Here is a 23863-nt window from a genome sequence, read left to right as displayed (position 1 = left end):
ATAGCATTTTGAGTGGTTTTTTAGATTTAAATAATGAAAGTATTACTCATCACAAATTAAGGCTTGAATGTGCTAGGAGCTGCATTTTTAATAGCTCATAGACATCAAGTACAACGAGCAAGCACATTACATAAGATCTCTCTAGAATAAGAGCACACTAGTCCATCAAGACTACTTCTGTTGTTGCAAGTGTTGGATCATATTAAAGAAGTTCTGTATTAAAATCACAAATGAGTTTGATTCCCCATAGTTTAAATTCCAGGGTATTACTAATTAAGTGGTCTCTTGGTTTTTGGTACTGTTTCTCTCCCTCTATGTGTGAAACTTGCAAGCTGCTAAGCTTGCAAGCTGTACTTGTGTTAGTACATTCTAAGACAAAGTCTGTTCTCAAAGCAATTCACACAGAGACAGACTCAAAGCAATACTCTGTAACAACAGAAACAGCACCCAGAGACTCCCCGCCCTTTTGTTGTATTAACAATTGTGATTAAAATAGAGATAGAGGATGTATGCGGATGGATGCTTGGTGTGGATAATAACTGAATGATCAGGGAGGTGCCAGCCTAAGAACGCAGTGTCCATCGGCTGAAGACGACGTCAAGTGGAAATAACCAGAGGACCCCCAGAGGGCAGACTGGAATCCACCCAACAGCCTCAAAAATGGGAGAACCAAAGAACAAGATAACATCTAGCAGCACGGAGCCGTCAGGAATGTGCTATCTGCTGATTGATTCAGCAACAGCATGATGAAGCAATTCCCATAGACTGGCATAGGAAGAAATTCCTACAAAAATGGACTCTAGAAAGTGAGAACTTTGGGGTCTGATTCTGCAAACCAACTTCCAGGAGCATCAGATGTGCATCTGACAAGGCCCTGCTCCCTCCTCATGTCCAGGCCACCTGGCCAGTAGCTTGGCATGAGCAACTCTAAGGCTGGTAACTATGATAACAACCTTGCAGAACCTGTGTGTGTGTGTGAATGAATGTGTGAATAAATATGAAATTGAATGGAATGTTATAGCTATAACTAACTGCTTACTATGATTCTTTCTGTATTCACAATAAATGTGGTATTTTGCCTTTTCCCCTTTAATAAGATCCTGCTGGTTTTTATTTTATTGGTATAACACAAGCATCTTCAGTTTTCTGTTCTTTGCTCTATTCTTTCCTAAGGACCAATGTACTCCTTTGTTAAATATCCCAGTGTTCCTCAAACTTCATTATCTTAGTTACCCTTTTTTATCCTCCTTTTCAAACAGTTGTGACTTTTTCTGATGTGCTCTCCTAAGATTTTGATTCAAATTTTTAATGTTTTATCACAATAAATATTCACTTTTCAGAATGCCCCCATTTACACGTCTCCCTTCCTGTCAATAAGTCCAAACTCTACTATGCTCAATCTACTTTCCTATCTTAAATCTCAGAATAAATTTCATCCCTGTATGCCCAGTACCACCTACTTTGGTTGCAGTAGCCTGTTACTCCATTTAAACTCTCACAAATTGCTTTTATTACTTATCTGGCTTTGGGTTTTTCCAAAAGTTGACATGGGAGCAATACATACCACTGGTAGTCAGAGGTAACTGAGCTATGTGCATGTGTGTGCATGAAGGCAGGAACACAGCAAACCCCTCTCACAGAGAAGGAAGTACAGGCACACAATCATATTTGCAACACCTTTTCAAAGTAATAAGGAGGGGGCAGGAGGAACACAATAAATTCTGCACTCTGCAAAGCAATTGGAGTGGTGCAGTTACTTTGGGGAGAAGTAGTCAGATATGTAGCTTGAGGGGCTAGAGATTTAAGATTTTTCTATTTTAATTTGCAAGGTATGATTTCTGGCACTTGAACTTTAATTAAAAAAGCCGGTCAGTATGTGGTGGATTCAGAACTTTGAGAGAGGATGTAAAGATGTCAGAGAGAAAACCACACGGCAGCTTAAAATTAGAGGTGGACAGGAACCAAGCCCCTCTGTATAAACAAACTCACACTTTCAGGAAACTTGGATGTGATCTGAATATGAATTTTTCAGTACAAATTCATCTGTAGAAGTGTTTCATGCATTTGACTCTTCCCCTCTTTTCTCCCCTTTCATTACAACAAAATAGCAGCAGCCGAAGGGTACAAAAACCTTGCATAAATTGCAAGTGTTCAAACTGTGCACTCTATGAAGCTGCCTTTTCAGTTTAACAAAACTAATGGAAGAAGATTCACATGATTCTGCAAGGTCCCTCAATACTACATTACAAGGATTCACCTTTTTCTGCTTATTGCTCTATGGGTGTGTGGCACTGAAGAATTGTCCCAGCCTCCGCTTTTGAATGAGCAAAAATATTATGAAGAAAAAAACCCATATTTTAGCCCTAAATGTTTGTTTAGAGTCGGGGGCTGTAGAGCAGCATGGCTGAGTATAATATTGTATAAATATACAATAACTTAATAATACAATAAGGCTTTATAATTAGTTACTTTTTTAGACTTTTTTTTTTTAAAGTAACTCACTAGAAGGATCTTCAGAATTGCATGGTTTTGGGGCATCCCTAAAGAAAATTAATCAAAGTGCACTGGTTCATGTAATACCTATAATATATATACAAGCTGACAATACTTAGCTATATTTTTCACTACAACAAAACCAAAACAAAACAACCCCCCTGTCCCCAAAAGCTAAAGGCCACACTACAGAAAAGCACTCACCTCAATATTTGTAATCACCATTTCCCTAAAAACATAGGCAATAGTACAATCTTCAGATTGACATTTGACACGAAAGTTTCCATACTCCATTATATCTGGTGGATCAGGCCAATACTGATGACATTTGGTCTGCAAAGAAAAAAGAAAGTACAAGCCATGAGCTTACAATTAATACTTTTTCTCATTTGAACAGGGCATCTATGTGACCCAACTCTCTCTTCCTATGTCAACATTCAGAGAGCTCAGTAATGTTATTTATAACTGTTCTGGTTTGTTTTATGTAATGTGTGCATCTATACTTGAGAACAGCTTGACATGTTGGGCCTGATTCTCCACAGCCTTCTGTCGTCATTTACACCCGTGCAAAGTGCGTACTGAATGCCAAAGTTGTGATCCTCACATTCACTTTACACAGGGGTCAATGAATGACTACAGTGTACGAGCCGGTGAAAAATTAGATCCATCACATCTAATGGCATTATTGAACACTTTTAATCCTCAGTGCCTGCTTTCTGAGATTTAAAACCCCCCACAACCACTGAGCAATCACATTTTTGCTGCTCAGTGGATAATAGCAGAGTTTCTGTAAAAATACAACCCAAGTTTTTGTTGGGTCAGTCAAATTCTTGTTTTACAAAATGTGGTCTGAGCTAACAGATATTTTTAAGTGCTATTTTCTTTTTTTTGAAATCTCACAGTAACATATGGTAATTTTTTTTCAAGTGAACAACATTTTGAAACAATATCAATTTAATATTACAAATCATGGGTGTACATGGATACAAAAATGGAGACTGGCCTTGAAGACAGGATCAAAATGTCAAACCTCAGCGTTGTTCCCACATAAATTTGAGAATATATATCCATGGGTCAAAATAACTAATTACAAGGAGCTTTTTTTTACTTTAATAATGTGCCATTTTGACCTTTGCATATAGTTTTGCAAGTCTGAGGAGGCATTAAGGTTGGGTGGGCAGCATAAATTAGCGAGATTGCAGTAGGGACTGGCAAGTGGAAGAGAATGGTACATTAGTGAACTCGGATAACAGTTTCTTTGTTTTGGAGGGCAAAAGCACTGCAACTCATTTTAATGAGCTGAAAGTGCTTTTGCCAGGAGTACGCTGGAACAAGTAATTTAATGTGTGATTTACACTGCAGGGGAAGTTTTCAAAGAGGATACTGATTTTTCATTTGTATGACAAATATCAAGATATTTACTTTTAGTCATGTTATCCTTTTCCAGATGGTAGGGATGGGGAGTGGAGAGAAACAACATGTATTTGGTCACTATCAAAACTAATTACATCAAAATGTATGTCAGAGGTCAAACAGATTGGAAGGATTAGAAGCATCAGAAATGAAAGTCTTCAAACATGAGGGATATTTTTTCAAGAATGCAAAGTACAGATTCTAGAACAGTAATGTCAAATCTTTTCAGCCTGAGGGCCAAGCATATTTCAGAAACATCAAGGGGCCACATTCAATATACTGGGGCAGATTCTCTGCCCTGGTCTGCTCCCTTTGTGTCACTGAGACTTTGCAGAGGGAGTGAAAAACACCTACAAATCGCTTGCTGGCAATTCTCCCATTATGCCTGGGTTTCCAGCAACCGTAGGCTACACCTTTACGATCAAAAAAGGTGTGACGGGTATTTTTCAGTTTTTGAAGTGATAACTGGGACTTGTATAGATACTAGGCTGCTTTATCTCCTGAGAGTCCTTCATAGCCAGATGGTGGCAAAAGTTAGGACAGGGCAGCAAGGTGAACTGACTGACCCTATTATCCATCACAAAATGTGGCTCAGGGTTGCTTATGGGCCCTTTCCATTTTTGGTTTTCAGATTAATGAGGTGCTGATGGCTTTAGTGCAGTATTTCCCTCCCAAAAATTTCACCTGATTTTTGTTGGTCCTGCTCTATGCAGATGTCCTAAGCTGCCCTGGGCTTGAAGCACATGTTAAAGGACTTTAGCTCTTTTTGCCAGGGGGAGTAACTTACCATAGACTATCAGAAAACTAAAGTATTTGTCTTCGGCCATAGACCAAGGTTGCATAAATGGATGCTTGATAGCCATTATATTGAATAGTCCAGGTTTTACCCCCATTTGGTTGTTTGGTTTACATATAATGGCCAATGGGACAGACTATAGAGGAGATAAAGAAGAAATCCCTAAGTTCTATACAAGCAGTGCTGCAAGTCTTTCGTGTCCATGGGGGCAGTCTAATCATTTCGGCAGTTAGAGTTCTCAAGGCTAAAGTCTGTGCCCAAATACGACATGGTGCAAAAATGTGGGGCTGGAAGAATACTAGTGAGTTAGAGGTTGTGTCAAATACATTTTTAAGGAGAATGTTCAGCCTCTCAGATTACACCTGACTTGCTTTACTCAGGGCAGAAATAGGGGAATGTATTAGTCTGACCAAAGCCAATGCCTTTATACAAATTATTGGCTCAGTATTTTGCACATGAATCAACAGTGCCTTCCAATATTATGTCTGGAAGAACAGCTCAAGAAGATACATAGTCAACAAGTTCACCATTCCCTCCATTCTTTGGTCTTTTTGGAACTTGACTTGGTTAGGACTGTAGGAAGAAGGGTGAAAACCTTAATGAAGCTCAGAGCAAATTATATCTGTAATCCCTGAAGGTAGCATACAATAAATATGTCTTCTTGCCTTTCTCAATTAACGAATATCCACAGGTATGAGAAATATTTGGATATTTTGAACTGTACATTAAGGATGGCCTGTTGTAATAATTGGGACTTACAAATTTACCCTAATTGAGAGCTCAACTGTGAAAAGTGAAAGTTCCTAAAATGTCACAATAACCTATAATGACAAATGTTAATGGGAAAAACTGCAAAAAAAGAGACCACAAGACTAAACATGTCCAAACATAAAGGCCTCCTGATATAACTCAAGGACTGCATTAAAATCATGTTTGGTAAACAAGGAAAGTGTGGAACTGGAAACCAATGAACCAAAATTGGAGTGCCAAATTAGGACTAACTGGCAGAAAAAATAATGAGGGGATGGGCTATTCCACCCCTCATTCCGTTCTGGGGATCTCAAAGAAAGACTTTGGAAAACAAAGCGGATACTGGAGTGAGCTTCACCAACATAGCTGCCACCCCTGCCATCTCCTGGAACCAGGGCAGTCCCTAGAAGGGTGCGGGGCCTGTGACATGTGCGCCGAGTTTCTAATCTGCTCGGAGATGCTCACCCCTTTCCTGTTTCTTCCCATCCCTGCTCTGCCCCACCCATTTCTGCCCCCCCACACCCCGAGCGCGCTGCGGCCTCGCTCCTCCCCCTCTCCTGATGCCACAAAACATATGATCCGCGGTAGGTACTGAAAGGGAGGGGGAGGTACTGATCGGTGGGGCCCGCCGTCGGGCAGGAACAGAAGGTTTTGGTAAGGGGGCTCCTCCTCCCCACCCACCTGCCCCTCCCAGTTGGCCTCCTCACTCTGCTCGCCCATCCGCCTCCTGCCTCACCCCCCTCCCTGCTTCCTCACAATTTTATTGAAGCGCAGGGCCCAGGGTGGATGCCCCAATTTGCTGTACCCAAGGAACGGCTCTGCCTGGGGCCTTCGTTATCCTGATTCTGAAACATTTCCTGATCAGACGGGGCCAAAGAGAGAAACCAAAATCACATCACCACCTCCATCAGCTCCAGCTAAATCCCAAATACCACCCTCTTGTCCCCAATGTGTCCTTTTTCTTCCCAACCTTATTTCTTTTCTTTCCCATCTCTCTCCTTCCTCCTTTGTCTAATAAGAGCCTTTCTTTGCCAGTCAAAAATTTGCAACACTGTTGTAATCCTGTGACCAGAAAGAGGCAGCTAAAAAGCAATACCCTAACAGCCTGATGCTGGTTCAAGTCTGCCATGTCTGGGTGGCTAACAAGACCATATGCTGAGCTGGTGTATTTCCAGTAGCGGGGTTGCAAGAAATAGTCAACTCCAGATAGAAAAGCTGCATTTTCTATCTTTACTGTTCTTTTTCCTCCCCCTCTTATGTGCGTTTGCTTGTCTTTTAGGAAAGGGAATTGGACTATAACACCACCTCCAGCTTGTCTCAACTAATTTCTTCTCTTTTCCCCAAAATGACGGTATTAAGGATGGTAATAACTATTTGAAAGACTGTCAAATAAGGGTTTTCCCCCCTTTATTTCCCACAGTACTAAGCAGACTGAGGTCTCTGGATACCAAACCTTGAATCTTGTTTAAAACTGCTTAATATTGGATAGCGGCTGGGTTACCTTTAACCCTTTGGGCCCATTTATTCCATCTAAATTAACACAACAAGCCTTTACAGGTCTCTGTTTCCAGACTATGCAGATGACCTATCTGGAAGGGAGGTATGCTGTTACTGAGTCTTTTCTCCAAGTAGGTCTGGCTAGCGTGAAGACTTGCTGCACTCCTTATTGTCTTGTAACCTGCTCTGCCACTAGAGAAAGAAATGGTTATCTCCATTCCTGGCCAAGATAACTTTTACATCACCTCAGAAATTGGAATACTTGCTACGTAGTGAAAATGTTTTAGTTACAGGCTGCTGCCCTATTTGCCTGGTCGGCTGGAAAAGTAAGAAAAAAAGTATGTGAAAAACAATCTACTTTTGACCTAAATGAAATAGTGTACTCCTAATTTTTTAAAATCTTATTTTTGTATATTGTTTCAGGGGAGGTGATTTTAAAGTTGTAACTGATGTTAGGGAATAGTTAATCTTGTCTTTTTAAAATGTGCATTTTTTTTTGAGTCATGTTGATTTTAAATCTGTGTCTATTGTACTATGTGCAATCGCCTATGGTTAAGATGCTATATTAACAAACTTCATTTGAGAGATGTAATTAATGCTCATTAGCTATCTCACTGTAAAATCCTACTGGAGAAAAGGCACAGGTAATTTCTACTGCAATGTAGCTAGATGAGGTCATCATTATAAACCCAACCACAGTATGCCATGGTAAAAAATACCTGCACCTATCTTCACTAGGATTTGACAGTGAGGATCTGACAGTTAACAAGTGTTAGTTATCTTCCTTTTTGGGGTAGTGATGACCCGGCCAATGAGTCAGCATTGTCAGGTTTTGTGTGTTCTCCACAGATTCTGGCACAGGGAATGTGTCAGGCACAGGCCAAGGGAATGGCTGGAGGATACTATACTATGGCTATTCCCAGCTGGTGTATAGTGCCTTGGGGTCAAGTGCCAGCTGGGGCAAGTTAACACAGCCATCAGGCTGCTCTAAATTATGCCACACCTGAGGCAAAGAATCAGGGAGCAGTAACTGGTTATTGGTTTCTTAGCTTCTCCTCTTTCCCCCCGCTCTCCTAGGTTTCCATGGATGGCTGTGTGGGAAAGGATGCCATCCTTTGCAGGATCTCTCCGAAGTGCAGGCCAAGCCAGTCAAGCTCCTCCTGCTTTCCTTCAGCATAACTGAAAAGGAACCCCAAAAAAGGGTGATACTAAGGCAGCCTGGGATTATGCCAATTCAACAGTTTCCCTCAGCAGATTCCACAGTGAAGAGCTCCAGTGGAAGTTAAAGTTGTTTAAAGCTCACTGCAAAAACGCTGAAAGAGGGCAGAATCACCTATCCTCTACTGGTATGAATCTTTCATCAGGTGGATGCAGAGGGCTTAGCTGGAGTGGGGAGGTATGGTTAATATACACCAGGGCTAGCTTTCCTGAGTCTAGCCTTCAGTTTAGTTAAAGCTGTTTTCAAAAGATTTTTCAAGTTGAAACACTGCAGTTTCTTAGCAACAACACTGCTGTAGAGTGCGTGCACTGCTTTTAAATTACTCAAGACAGCCTGGTTAAGTTTCTCTCAAGGATTCTCATTAGGTTTTAATTTAGGTTAAGCCACCTACATATCTTAAAATTTTCTTCTCTCTTAGTAATTGCAAATAAGGTTATAAATCTAAAAGCTCCTTTATACATATGTACATATATACCTTCACAACCAAAAATCATCTCTCATATAGTCTCAACATATATATGTGAATCTTATATTAGATGAGCGATCACATATTCCTAACAACTTCTCCGTTGGGAGAAGAGTGCTAATCAAAGAAACTTAAGCTATGGCATTATCATTTCTATAACTCTAACTCCTCATTGATTCAATCATTATCTTTTATTTTGTGCCAGTTGGTTTGAATACCCCATAAAATAAGTAAAATAACACAATTATTTCTGGGCATGTTTTTCATGAAGTGCTTATACATTCTCTCTCATCACGCCATCTGATTCTCCCTGAAATGTTCACATTTTGGATCTGCGCATGTAAAGAGAAATTATTGTAAGAATACTCTTCCCTATTCTGATTGTATTTAAAACCCTAGCAACCATATAAATGAAATGTGTATCAAATCTTGCAAAATCTTTTAGACTTTTCCACAAAATAAAACAATTCCTTCCTATTGGGAAAAAGGCTTCAAATCTCCCACTAGATTTTGAATTTGACCATTCTACTTTTTCCATTAGCACAGTGAACCAACAGTCCTCTGTGTTCTCACTGATCCATATCCTGTAGTCCCTTTTAAGGTGAGTGGCATATTTATTATTTAAATACTCCAAAATTCCTGGTTTTAAGTTTATAAAACTTGTATGAAACTAGAATAATTTATATGAAATTTCAAAGTGCATTGATGATTTTCTACACTAAACATTATGGTTTGCATTAAAAACACCACATCTGAAAAAGTTTCAGACTTCAGAAATACCATTAAACCAGAATTTTGGGTGAAAGATTTTGCATGAAAAATTATTAATTGCCTAAGTCAGTTTCTTCTCAATGGAAGCTTTGCTTGAATGAGGACTAATTAAGAACTGTAAAATTTCAACCAACATGACTAAACATTTATCTTACTAGAGCAGTTAAGATTTTTACATGGTTCAGCCAATAAACAGCGCTGTCAGAGCTTGGAATACTATAAGAATTCCATGAAAGTTCCTCACCCATTCTATATAGCTGAAATGATTCTCTCCAATTTTCTCTATAGCTAGTAACATTATCTGGACTTTTTGAGAGATGAGTGAAGGAGATACACCCCACAAACTAACTCCCTTCTCTGCTGACAAGAGAACAGCAGCTCTAAAATGGCCACTGACCTGCTGAATGGTTATGATCGTGTTTAAGTGTCAGTTTCTTCAACACAGTACAGAGCTAAAAAGTGAAATTTTGAAAACATTTCAGGGAGATAAGTATTATCAGAACCGTGGGTATTTTGTCACTATCTGAAGGGTATTTAATTACCTTACTGCTACATTTTCTAAAGGATTTGGATCCTCCCCTTTTGGTATCAAAAAAGAGAATTCCCTATATATCTTGACAAATCAGCTTTTTCAGGCACTGAGATTAAGTTCACATCTTCATGTGACCAGAAATATGTAATTCAAATGGTTTGGGAGAATGTGGGAAATAGTTTGTTCAACAGAATTTTTTCTCCCCTCATATTATAAGGGACACTCAAACTAGACATAAGAAAGTACTTTGGACTTTCTTTGCTTAGGGCTGAGATTGCTGCCCAAGAATTTTCTACTTCCATCTTTTGCTCATTAAGAGAAGGATATGCAAAGATCAGAATCCAATATATATATGAAAAAACTTTGCCATCTCACATGAAAACAACAATGATTTAGGTTATTTGGAAGCTAGTTCTGATGAATTATTTGCCCTATGAAATATTTAAAGGATCTGTGTTCAGCTCAGTGATTATTAAAACAGCACTTATACCATTGTGAACAGTGTATAATTACTTTAATTGATAAACACCATATACCTTAGATATTCAAGCTATACTTTCACTTTGATTTCCTCAAGATTTTCCTGATGACATTTTCTTCTACCAAACAGTTTTAAAACTTACCCCAACGACTTCCAAATAGCCACACTTTGTTAATAATTTGACGTAATGTTTTTTTAAAAAGTTTCTCCAAAATACAGCTTGAAAGAAGGTATCCATTTTAATGGCATTTAAACAAGCCCCACTCCCATGCCTCGAAAACCACCCTTAACTGAATTTACTGAAAAATTATTTTAAAATGATCAGTTAGTAACAAGACTTTCAAAAAAAGTCGTGATCAAGATGAGAATATCATGCCTGCTAACAGCGTTAGACTGAGATTTACTTACAAGTCAAAAAGGAGTGAAAAGCACAACCAAATCATATGATTACCTTTTAAGAAGGCTCAGAAAAGCACCACAATGAAGAAGCCTTTACCACGTTTATTGTCCCCTATGAAAAGGAACAGTCCAGCACTGATGCGGACATGGAAACCATAAGACAGACACCACAACATGGATAAACGTGGAGGCTGTAACTTTATTAAAAGCCAGTGGGGAACCACTCCTGAACCGACCTGGCAGGGCTGTTTGCACTGCAAATTTCAACTGGGCACCAATGGCTCTAGATTCTCGAAGCATAGGGGTGGGAATGAAGGCAGTGTCCCTTTTATACGCTCCTGCCTGCTTGGGATGCTGATCCCCTACTACTTCCCCTCCTCCGCTCAGGAGGCTGGAGAAATGAGATGATGAAAGTCACATGCTGCACAACACATGCCGGCATGCCCACTTCTGCACAATGCTGTACTCTGGGCCCAAACTCAAAGCAGCCTTTTAGTTACAGGGACCTTACATTGGACCCTGTTTAACCCACCGACCCCACTGGAACCCATCAATGTAATTGCGACAATGTAATTTAACCCCACCCTCCAAGTGGACCTCTGATGCTGGATGGAAGGTGAAACCCACCCCCACAGCAGTTTGCTACTTGGGGAAAGTCCCTTCCAGACCCCAAATAAAGTTTGGCAGTCAGCCTAGCTCCCTGAGTAAGAGTGCACATGGAACAGAGCCCATGTGGCTATTTGCCAGCAGCAAGAGCAAGCAGATGTCATCACCTCTCCTGCCCCTGCAGGCAAGCGCCAAATCAGCTGGCCTCTCATAGCCCTGTAGTTCAGTGGCAGGAGGACTGGGCGGGACAGGCTCCATTAATGGATGCCATGAGGCAGCCCATCCTGTGATACAGGGCAGTGGGGGGAAGGAATGACAAGCGCCCTCCCCATCCCTCATACATGCATGGAGCAGGGAGAGGAAGGGGGAGCCAGGGGAGCACCAGTAGCACTGCCTCAGGTACTCCTGCTTGCAGTCTCATTTTTCCTCTTTCACCCAGAGGAGGAAGGAAAAAGGATACTCTATCACCGCCATCAAAGATGCACCCCGGCTAGTGAAGTGAGCATCAGAAGATATCATATTCCATGCCACTAGGAGTTGTGCCTATTAATTTTTCATACCAATGCATGACATGAAAAATTCTTTGTTTCTCCACATGATCATTCTTCATATTTTTAAATGTAAAATCATTAAAATCAGAATGGGGTTTATAAATGTTAATAGTGGGAACGGTGTAAGAAAACTAGCAGAGGCATACTCAGATATGATGATTGGGGTATCTGAAAAGAATCGTCGTTCACGCCCAATGGGGAAAACAGAGTTAAGAAACTGGGAAAACAGATGAGCAACTTTGGTTCACGTAAATGAGAATGTGTCGATTGTTGAACATATAACTATTTCTTTTTGAAGTGAAACATATAAGACTGAATTGGAAAAAAGATCATCCCTGCAAATGACTGATTATGCCTCAATTTACAGGCTGAATTTAGGAAGCAAGGGCCAAAATCACTCCTGTTGATACAGGAAAGTGGAAGTTGCCTTCTGTGGCCCAGAGGGGTTTCATGCAAGGGTATACCTCTCAACCTTCAGGCTTGCCAGTGTGTGACACAAGCAATCACAATGAGCGACAAACCATAGAAATGTGGAACACCTGTGCTTTGTTGTATGTCATGCCATAAGTGACATTTATAAAGGTTTTTAACTATAACAATATGTGAAAAGGCTTTTTTCTTATTGTGACACTTAAATAAACTAGTTTTTAAAAAAAGGAAACTAAGAAAACAAATTCCATCATATGCAGTCATAAGGACCCCTCACCTTCGCACCCTCACACACAGGTTGCCAGAAGGGCCTGAATTCTGGACCTTCAGATCCCCGCACAGATTTTTACCCTTGAAGCTACAGGATTATCTCATTTTTTGCAGTCCAGCCTCCAGGAAGGAATGTGATGCATATTTAGGCAGCATGTTACACAACTATTTGGTAGAAAGAAACAAAGTTGGAATCAGGACTCCTGGGTTCTATCTCTGTCTGAAGTGCAATGGTGTTTAATGGCTGGAGCAGTACGAATGACAGAAGGAGTGTAGTGTCACCGTCCATCTAATCCAAGGGATTAAGTGCCATGGAAACACTGTACGGCAAGAAACTATGCTGGTGAGACATTCCTTGAATATCTGAGGTGAAATTCTGGGAATTTTACCACTGACTTCAATGGGGCCAGGATTTCACCCTTATAATTTAAATGTTCTTGTTTTTCCATTCTATAACAATATTTATTCTTTAAATATTAGGCTTCAATAAAGAAATATCTAATCTTTTTAAACACATTTTCACCTTGTAGATATCTGTAATTAACTGCCATCATTTTAACAGACAGAAACAGAACAAATCTAAATGCTTTTGCAGGGTTCTTGTTCACTGTGCCCATCAAAGAAGCACTATCAAAATATCTGGGGAGATGCAAGACAATTGTGAGTGGCCTGAAATCATCTTAGTCTAAAAAGCTGGAAATTGTATTTATGAATTCAATTTCTGACTGTCTGGGGAAGCCTGGCTGAGTTGCAGGGGTGAGTTCTTGCAAGCAACTGGAGGGCAGGCAACCCAATAACTTATTTCTATTAGATCCATTAAAAAAATGAAGTGGGATTTCCAACAACAGTGTTACATTTCAGTATGTGTCAATTTGGTGCTCTCTATCCATACACACAGATACATTATAAAGTATAGATATTCTAACTATATTTTATATGTTAAAATATTACAGGTGACGTTTTTAGTGCCACTTATAGTTAAGTTTCCCTCACCCTTTCCAATATAAGACACTGTTTTCAGTTGCTTATAACTTTGCCAGACTAACTATTAGGACCGAAATATTTCATGCTGACTACTTTCCTCGGCTTTATTTTATTTCATTTTTTAATTTCAACTGAAATAATTCAGTCATTTCTGAAAATAAAATTACAGGAAATACATTTTGCCCATGTTAAAATAAAAACATTGTACAGATATTTCATCAAGTGCCTCTGTGCTTCGAGGCAGCGCTTGTAATGTAGCATAGATTGGTCCTAGTGTCAGATGTGCCTTTTGTTGTAACCAAAAAAACTGCCCAAATTTGGCTAAGTTACAGGCCTCCAAAAAGTCGCAGTTCACACATTGCTCAGTGGAGACTGGTTAGAGTTTGGCAGCTGAATTCTCTGAAGATTTCCTTTGCACTGGGCATTCTACAGCCCAGGGCTTGCAGTACTTCCTTTACAATGGCTCTTCTGGACAGCTGGGTGCCAGGCATCATAACTGAGAGCAGGGAGATTGTCCTGCGCTCTTCCTGCTGTAGGCAGCCTGGACAAGGAGGAAGCCACCTAACTGGAATGCAGAGGAGTGCAGAAAAAGGGGAAGACATGGGAAAAAGGGGGCAGCAGAAGAAGAGGGAATTAGGGAGCACACTCTTCCAGAACCTGGAACTGAACACTGGTGTCCTGAGTGTCTACATTTCTGAGCTGTCACTACATATCTGTGAAATGCATTGGCTAAATGTGCCTCTCATCCCCCTCAAGTGTTTGGTCCACTAAAAGGAGAGCAACCTTACCAGTTATTCCATTAGCTCAGGCAATGGAGATCCGTGCTATGGATTTAAAGGTACAGACGCTACTGGTGACCTAAGCTAGGGGTCTGAATGGTTCAACATGTTATTTCTGTTTTTTGTTTGTTTGTTAAGAAACTTGGAAATTATACCTGAAAGATTACATTAAAAGGTTAAGGTTGTGAAATCAAGCACTAAGTAGTCGGGAAATGCCAATGTAAGGTTGCCCATGCAACCTTAATTTGCTCCTTCCCCCACACCTCGTGTGTACGCATTGTGATACAGTCACTCACTATTATGGTATGGTTATATACAATTTTTTTTTCCTCTGGGACCCATTCTTAGTTCAGTGAATGGGTGGCCATCATTGGCACATTCAATACCTTTGTTACTGTATTTATACTAGTTGCAATAAAACTTTGTCCTTGCAAGAGTGTCACAAATGCAAAATTGCTCTTTGAGATGGTGAAACATCTTTTGCCAGAGTTAAGGTTTTTAATGATACTTCTGTGAATGGCTGTGTATACTTGACTGTACCTAAGGATCATGCCTTAACCCTTATGGCTTTAAGGACTTGTCCTCACTAAGGAATTGAAGAACAAAGCCTAAACTCCATCTTCAGAATTTATGTCTGCTCCAACTTCCCTGTCTTCTTCAGCTGCTCTCACTAACTTCCCAATTAGTACCTTAAATGGAACCTCCAAATATCCACTCCCAAATAAACCAGTTCCCAAACCAGATTCCCAACCAGAATCTCAGTTTCAGGAATTGACAGTGCACTGAGAGTTTACTTCGGCAATACAGTTATAGATTGAGGAGGATTTCTATCTGTAGGAAAGCAGGCAAAAGTCATGAGCTGTCCCACCTCCCAGGTGCCAGAAAAAAACGGTTATTAACCTTTCATATGTGTTGTTCTTTGAGATGTGTTGCTAATGTCCATTCCATGTGTGAGTGGGCCACATGCACAGTTGCCAGATTTCTCCATTGGTGGTATCTGTAGGACCGGCTCTAGTGTCCTCTGGAGCCATGCGTGTATGTGCCCGCACCCTCTCACTTCCTTCTTGCCAGTAACTCTGACACAGGGGTAGGAGGGTGGGTCATGGAATGGACACTAAGAACTATATACACTAATTAGAATAACTCTGCAATATATGACAGAAAAGTCCAAACCATTGGGAAAGAAGCCTTGCAAGACCAAGAAGGATCATTCCAGGCAACTGTCATGGGTAGTAAGAAGGATCTGAGAGGGTGCGAGGCCGGCAGGGCTCATTATGCTGGCGCGCAGCTCCAGAGGACGCTAGAGCTGGTTCTACAGATATCACGAAGAGCAAAATCTCCGGCAACTGTGCACGTGGTGTGCACACACCTGGTGTGGAATGGACAGAGCAAGCACTCAAAGAAGAACCTTTACTACTCAGAGCAGTGCTCCCTATTTGATCTGCCTCCGAATCCTTACACACAGCAAGTTTCTATATCATCCATCCACTAGCTGGTCACTTTTTTGAACCGTAGTCCCCCAAACTGTGGGGCGTGAGACCATTCGGGGGTGCATGGCGGGGCCTAGGGCAGCCCCTGCAGGGGGCGGTGAGGGAGTGCCACCCAGCCCCCACTCCAATCCCAGCTCCACTCTGGCTCTGGCCCCACCCCCAGTCCCAGCCACAGCTCAGGGGCCCTGCTCCTGACTGCGGCCTCGCTCCCTGAAAAAGTTTGGGGACCGCTGTTTTAGAGGTTACAGGGATTTTTCACTTCATGCATATTATAAATTAGAGAGCAAATACATTGTACACTGGAAATAGAAATATTTGCACTTTCGGATTTCCTATGACTCAGGGAGTCTATGAACTGATTTCAAAACCATAATTTAGTAAATCAGTTCTCTAACAGATTCTTCAAAGCAGTTTTAAAGAAAGGAGTCAAAATATTTTTTTTTACAGATTCTCAACAACGTAAGTAATTTAATTAGACTAAATTTTGGCTATGTGCTTTAGAGCAGTGCTACTCAAAGTGGTGGTCCGTGGACTGATGCCGGTCCGCGAGCCATCAGCTGCAGGTCTGTGCGTACATTGGAAAAAAAAATGCCGGTCCCCCACATCAGATAGCTTGAGAAGCACTGCTTTAGAGGGTATTCTCTAACTCCTCTCACATGATGTTTTCAGAAAAGCAGGTATCAGAATCTGCCATTTTAATATTTTATACATTTTCACACACAGAGTGGTAGGAAACAAGCAGCTGGCCTAACTGCTTTTTATTCAGGAGAGGGGATAAGAAACAAAGTTCAAAAAGTGTAGCAAACAGTATATTACAGGAAGACACAAGCTTCTTTAGCAGAAAGGATTTCAATGTAAACCAGCTTCGATAGTCAAGATCAAAACACAATTTAGACATAAATGTTTAATTACTTTGGGACTGAGGTGAACTGCAAGCTTCAAGAGAGGATATACACACTTACCCGTCCTCGTTCGGTGAGGGTTGTCAACATGATGATCAGCGACAACCTATGATCCCAGACTACCTGCCAGAAGTGTGCACAGGTATGTGGAAGAGGACCTTGAGTGGCGATATATCTGTTCACAATGCCAGCAGAAGGAATTTCCATCTGTCAGGAAAAAGAACACCCTACCTCTCAATACTCAAATGCTCAATGTAATATTGTTTTCTTGTTTAAAATAACTTTCACAAAGATGATCTTCTGAAGGAAGTTTAAAGAAACAAGTTGAGTAACAAGATTAACAAGTTCACCTTAAATATCTTATAGAATATCACAATAAAATATCTTATAGAATATCACAATATTTGATTACTAATTTAAAATGGACCAAAATCACATGCTGAAACACAGCAATTTCTTTTAAATGATTTTTCTACACAACAATGAAACCTAGTTACAAACTCACTCAGATCCTTGAAGCCATTTACAAACTGATGAGTGTAGCATACAAATCATTACAACTTAGTTAATCTAAAATAAAAGGTTATGGAATGACTTGCTAAATTTACTCTCAATAGGCAAACATTTTGAATTCTCTTGAAAATGTTTTACTTACCCTGTTGCACAATTTTACAACCTATAATTCTTTACTATCCCTCCCACATCTTAAAAGAAAAAATATACTTACAAAAAAAATCTCATGTTTTCTTCTGCTTCTCAGCATTACCCCTATATTTAGCTTCTCAACAGCTAAACCTGTCAACCACAGCAGCATTTCTCAATGCTTTTCCCATTCATGACCTAAAACCCAGCTTCAGGGGTCAAACTATGCTGATATGTGGTGGTTTGACAAACTGGTATATTTATCTGGAGAATGTCTTCTTGTGCTCCAGAATATACATGATCATTTATTAAAAAAGTCTCTCTCTCTTATGGTTGAAAACCTTCAAAAGGTGAACTGATGCAGAGAGGTGGCCCAAATCTGCAGTTAGCCTTAAATAATTACTCTCAGAGAAATATAAACTGACCCTATTCATTTCAATATGCCATTAAGTCTGAAATCTAATTATGACGATTTAAGTGACAACTTGATTATTTCATTGCTAATCAAAGCAAATGAGAAAGGAGATGGACATTATGCATACAGACACTCCCCGACTTACACAATCGTTCTGTTCCGGAATGCCTTGCGTAACTTGAATTTTATGTAAGTTGAAAATGTATACCCGACCATTATGCAAAACCAAACCAAACCAAAATAAAAACCCTCCTATTTTTAGCTTAGGGAAGTTTTTCCAAAAGTGCGGATTTGCATCTAAGTCGGGTCTTACAGAGGCTTCCTGGGTTATGTATCTGCTAAGAGGGTAAAATCCCTTTTTGGCGCCTCAAGTGGGTGGAGTTTGGTTTGTGGGCAGAGTACTAATACTTCTATTTTCTAATTTCTATTTGGATTCAGATTCTCAGGGCAATCACTCACAACTCAAACACACAAAAATGCTTTTAATACAGTTAGGCCAACTAGAGGAACAATCCAGACTTTCCGCATAGCTCCTGTGTCACACAAGTGAACATGTTAGTTACTTGTATGAGGGCACATACTCACAAAAGGAATCGGGCGCTGGGAGAGTAAGGAGGTAAACAATAAGAAGTTCATAAGAAGCAGTAACGATGGTTCTTCGAGACAAGTCCACCTATGGGTACTCCACTGTAGGTGTGTGTGTGTCCCTGCACTGCTGATTGGAGAATTTTGGTAGCAGTGTCTATTTGGCCCACACATGCACTACCTCGCCTCTCCCCCCTCACCTTGTGGTCTGCCATAAGGCTAACCAGTGTTGCACGGGCAAACCCTTCTCAGTTCCTTCTCTACCAGAGAGAGTATGATGAGAACTCCAAAGTAGAGGGGAGGAGGGTGTTCATGGAGCACCCCAGGGGGACATATCTTGAAGAACCATTGTTACTGCACAAGGTAACTACTACTTCTTTGAATAGTGTCCCTATGAGTGCGCCACTGTAGGTGACTCCTGAGAAGTATGCCTTACTGGAGGCTGGGGCTTCAGAGTCGGGTCTCTGATGGATGACAGTATCGTGGCACTGAATCTGGCATCTGTAGTAGAGTTCCCCAGGATGGCAGAGTGTTCGGCAAATGCATGCGCAGATGCCCAGATACCAGCGCTGAAGATTTCCGATATAGGGATACCCTTGGAGAAGGCAATGCACGAGGAAACCAATCTCATAGAATGTGTGCAGATTACAGATGGAGGTGCTAAATTGCAAATCTGATAACAGAGCTTGATAGAGTTCGAGGCCCATTAAGAGAGCTTTTGAGCTGAAATCGTGTGCCTCTAGATCTGTCTGCGATGGAAAGGAAGAGTCTCAGATTTTCTAAAAATTCTTGTCCTATCCAAATACAAGACCCAGACTCCTTACGTCGAGTGTATGGAGGATGGCTTCCCTATTATCCTGGTGAGGTCTGGGATAAAAGGTAGGAAGGTGAATTAGTTCGTTCACGTGAAATGCGGAAGTCACTTTGGGGGTGAACTTTGGATGTGGTCTAAGCATGATGTTGTCGAAGACCAACACTGTGAAGGGTGGACGCGTCATCACGGCCGTTATCTCCTCTAGCCTTCTTGCCGAGGTAATGGTGACCAGGAACACCTTCTTCATGGAAAGATGAATTAAAGAACAAGTGGCCATGGTTCAAAGGGCAGTCTAGTCAGTTCTTTTAATACTAGAATGAGATCCTGTTGTCAGAATATGTCACAGAGTACCACTGTCTCTCTCTCTCGGTCGTGTGGGAATCTGCAGCTGAGACTGTTCACTGCCATGTTGTGTACTGGCAGGTAAGCTGCTGACACTGTAACATTATGAACCAGTTCCATAGCTTTAGTGCTTCCATTCAAAGGGAGAGGAAGCTGAAGGCAATGTCTGGCAGACATTTGAAGGCTGGATTGCAATGTCTCTGTAAGTGATGCCATCTTGATGGTTTATGTAATACATGCATGCTATATTGTCCGTCATGACCTTTGTGTGCGTACCTCTCATCAGCAAAAGGAAATGAGCACATGCATTTCTGACCACTCTGAGCTTGAGTAGATTGATGTGAAGGCATGTCTCAGATGGAGACCATTTGCCCTGCACTGTGAGATCACTGAGATGTGTGCCCCATCCTACGAGGCATGCCTCAGTGGTGAGAAGTAGTGATGGAGAAGGATGCACAAACAGGATTCCCAGGCAGGTGTTTGTCAGCACTGTTTGCTTTTGGTGGGCATAGATAGGATTTTGTCTTTGTTCAGTCTGTAAACCGAATTGAAGCATGATTGGAGGCATTTCATGCAAAGTTTGGAAAGAGCTATCCCAGATGTGCTCATGGCCATGTGCCCCAGAAGCGGAAGGTAGCGTCTGGCTGATATTTGAGAACTGGATTGCACCGTCTCTATAAGTGTGGAAAGACTGAGGAATCTCTGTTGTGGAAGGAGTGCTCTTGCTCAGACAGAGTCGAGACTGGCTCCTATGAATTCTAGTCTCTGCCCTGGTCTATACTATAGGGTTAGGTTGAATTTAGCTGCGTTAGGTCGATTTTAAAATGAATGTGTCTACACAACCAACCCCGTTCCGTTGACCTAAAGGGCTCTTAAAATCAACTTCTGTGAGGTGAGGGGAGTAGAGCTAAAATCGACCTTGCTGGGTCGAATTTGGGGCAGATGCAATTCAACAGTATTGGCCTCCGGGAGCTATCCCAGAGTGCTCCAATGTGACCGCTTTGGACAGCACTTTGAACTCTGATGCACTAGCCAGGTACATAGTAAAAGCCCCAGAAAATTTTGAATTTCATTTCCTGTTTGGTCAGCGTGACGAGCTCAGCAGCACAGGTGACCATGCAGTCCCCCCAGAATCACAAATGAGCTCCAGCATGGACCGAAAGGGAGACACTGGATCTGATTGCTGTATGGTGAGAAGAATCTGTGCAGGTCGAACTCAGATCAAAAAGAAGAAATGCTAATATATATGCCAAAATCGCACAGGGCATGGTGGAGAGAGGCTACAACAGGGACATATAGCAGGGGGACCCTACCACTACCCCATCACTGTCTGTGGACACCTGCAAGGGGGGAGTCTCACACAACAGGGAGTAGGATTTTGTGGGTGATGATGATGAGAATGTGCAGCAGGCAAGCAGTGAAGCCATTTTCCCCAGCCTCCAGGACCTTTTCATCAGCCTAGAGCCGAAGCGGGATCCCCGACTCTGAAGCTGGAGAAGGCACCTCTGGTGAGTGCACATTTGTGACTACAGTACAGGGTTTAAAAGCAATAGCGTTTAATGTTTGATTTGCCCTGAAGAATTGGGATGCATTCGCGGCCAGTAAGCTACCCGAAAAGTCTGTTAATGTGTCTGGGGATGGAGCGGGAATCCTCCAGGTACATCTCCATGAAGCTCTCCTGGAGGTACTCTAAAAGCGTTGGCAGAAGGTTTCTGGGGAGTGCTGCCTTATTTCGTCCTCCACGGTAGGACACTTTACCACGCCAAGCCAGTAGCAAGTAGTCTGGAATCATTGCAGCACAAAGCATGGCAGTGAATGGTCCTGGGTTTTGGTTGCATTCAAACAACATTCGGTCTTTATCTTACCGTGTTAGCCTCAGGAGAGTGATATCATTCATGGTCACCTGGTTGAAATAGGGGAATTTTTGTAATGGAACAGTAAAAGGACCCCGTTCATGCTGGGTTGTTTGCGCTTGGCTGAAAGGGATCATCCCAGAGAATAGCCACGTGGCGGGGGGAAGGGTTAAGGGATCATCCCAGAGAATAGCCATGTGGTAGGGTGGGGGGAGGTGTGTGCTGCACTTCCACCCGGAAACCGCAGCCCCTCCTTTTAAATGTGAAACCCAACCGGCATTGCTTGCTATGGGAAACGATGGTGCTGCAGTTTGAAACCATTCCCACATGTTATGAAGGCGGAAGAAGCCAACCCCGTGTACCAAAAAGGCTTACCATGGCTTCCTGGAAACTGAATTCTGTTGCCCAGCCACGTGTGATGCGCCACCACACCGGCAGGCACTCTATATAAAAGGCAAAATGCGACCTTCTACCTAAACCACATGTGCTGTGAATTGCTTGATTCACTGTGAAAGAGTCTCTGTTTTGTTCTCAGAAATGTATCATTTAAATTTTACTCTCCCTTTTTATCTCCCCGCAGGTGCAAATGTTTCTATGCTCCCCCTATCATCTCCATCCCTGAGGTTATCGCAGATTAGAAGGCGAAAAAAAAGCACTCGCGATGACATGTTTTCTGAACTCATGCAGTCCTCCTGCACTGATAGGGCACAGCTTAATGCATGGAGGCATTCAGTGGCAGAGGCCAGGACAAAGTATTAAGTGAGTGCGAAAAGCAGAGGCAGGAGGCGATGCTGAGGCAAATGGGGGAGCAAATGGACATGATGAAGCATCTGTTGGAGCTGCAGGAAAGCCAACAAGAGCACAGACCCCCACTGCATCCATTGTATAACCCAAGTTCCATATCCAAGTTCCCCAAGTTCCATATCCTCCTCACCCAGATGCCCAAGAACGCAGGGGCAGAGGCTCCGGGCACTCCAGAGGATGGCCCAAGCGACAGAAGGCTGTCATTCAAACAGTTTTGATTTGTAGTGTGGCTACAATAAGCAATGTGGCCTTGTCCTTCCCTTCTCCTGCACCTCACCCACCCCACCCGGGGTACCTTGTCAGTTATCTCACTTTTTTTTTTTAACTAATAAAGAAAGAATGCATGGTTTCAAAACAATAGTTACTTTACTTCCTTTGCCAGCTGTGATCGAAGGGGGAAGGGTGGTTGGCTTACAGGAATCAATCAACAAAGGGGCCGGATTTGCAGCAAGAAGAAACACACACAGCTGTCACACCGTAGCCTGGCCAGTCATGAAACTGGTTTCCAAAGCCTCTCTGATGTGCAGCGTGCCTAGCTGTGCTCTTCTAATCGCTCTGGTGTCTGGCTGCTCAAAATCGGCTGCCAAGCGATTTGCCTTAACCTCCCACCCCGCCATAAACGTCTCCCCCTTACTCTCACAAATATTATGGAGCACACAGCAAGCAGCAATAACAGTGGGAATGTTGGTTGTGCTGAGGTCTAACCTAGTCAGCAAACAGCACCAGCGAGCTTTTAAATGTCCAAAGGCACATTCTACCACCATTCTGCACTTGCTCAGCCTATAGTTGAACTGCTCCTTACTACTGTCCAAGCTGCCTGTGTACGGCTTCATGAGCCATGGGAGCAAGGGGTAGACTGTGTCCCCAAGGATAACTATTGGCATTTCAACATCCCCAGCGGTAATTTTCTGGTCTGGGAAGTAAGTCCCTTCTTGCAACTGCTTGAGCAGCCCTGAGTTCCTAAAGATGCAAGCGTCATGCACCTTTCCCGGCCATCCCATGTTGATGTTGGTGAAACGTCCCTTGTGATCCACCAGTGCTTGCAGCACCATTGAGAAGTACCCCTTGCAGTTTACGTATACTGGTTGGCAAGGTGGTCCGGTGCCAAGATAGGGATATGTGTTCCGTCTATCGCCCCACCACAGTTAGGGAACTCCTTTGCAGCAAAGCCATCCAGTATGACCTGCACATTACCCTTAATAGCAGAACGTTAGTGATTACATTGGCTACTTGGATCACAGTAGTCCCCACAGTAGAATTGCCCACTCCAAACTGATTCCCGACTGACCGGTAGCAGTCAGGCGTTGCAAGCTTCCACAGAGCTATTGCCACTCGCTTCTCAACTGTCAGGGCAGCTCTCATCTTGGTATTCCTGCAATTCAGGGCGGAGGAAAGCAACTCACAAAGTTCAAGGAAAGTGGCCTTACGCATGCGAAAGTTTTGCAGCCACTGTGAATCATCCCATACCTGCAATGCTATGCAGTCCCACTAGTCTGTGCTTGTTTGCCGGGCCCAGAATCAGCGTTCCACTGCCGCCATGATGTCCCAATTGCCACAGCCCGTGCTTTCAGGAATGTCTG

The 23863-nt window shown here is 42.2% G+C and overlaps 1 protein-coding gene across 4 annotated transcripts in view; it reads right to left on the bottom strand.

The window, feature by feature from the left end:
- PTPN3 (protein tyrosine phosphatase non-receptor type 3) overlaps positions 1 to 23863 on the bottom strand; it is a 274154-nt gene that overhangs the window by 20145 nt on the left and 230146 nt on the right. For all 4 annotated transcript variants that reach the window (XM_043540415.1, XM_043540417.1, XM_043540416.1 and 1 more), the window contains 2 exons: positions 16889 to 17035; positions 2698 to 2826 (listed from right to left, as the gene is read on the bottom strand). In XM_043540415.1, the coding sequence (XP_043396350.1) occupies positions 2698 to 2826; positions 16889 to 17035 (276 nt within the window). The remainder of the gene's footprint in view (positions 1 to 2697; positions 2827 to 16888; positions 17036 to 23863) is intronic.

The sequence above is a fragment of the Chelonia mydas genome, chromosome 2 (assembly GCF_015237465.2).
Source record: "Chelonia mydas isolate rCheMyd1 chromosome 2, rCheMyd1.pri.v2, whole genome shotgun sequence".
NCBI lineage: Eukaryota > Metazoa > Chordata > Testudines > Cheloniidae > Chelonia > Chelonia mydas.
The sequence above is the reverse complement of the archived record's forward strand: the minus strand, read 5'-3'. Positions and strand labels throughout refer to the sequence as shown.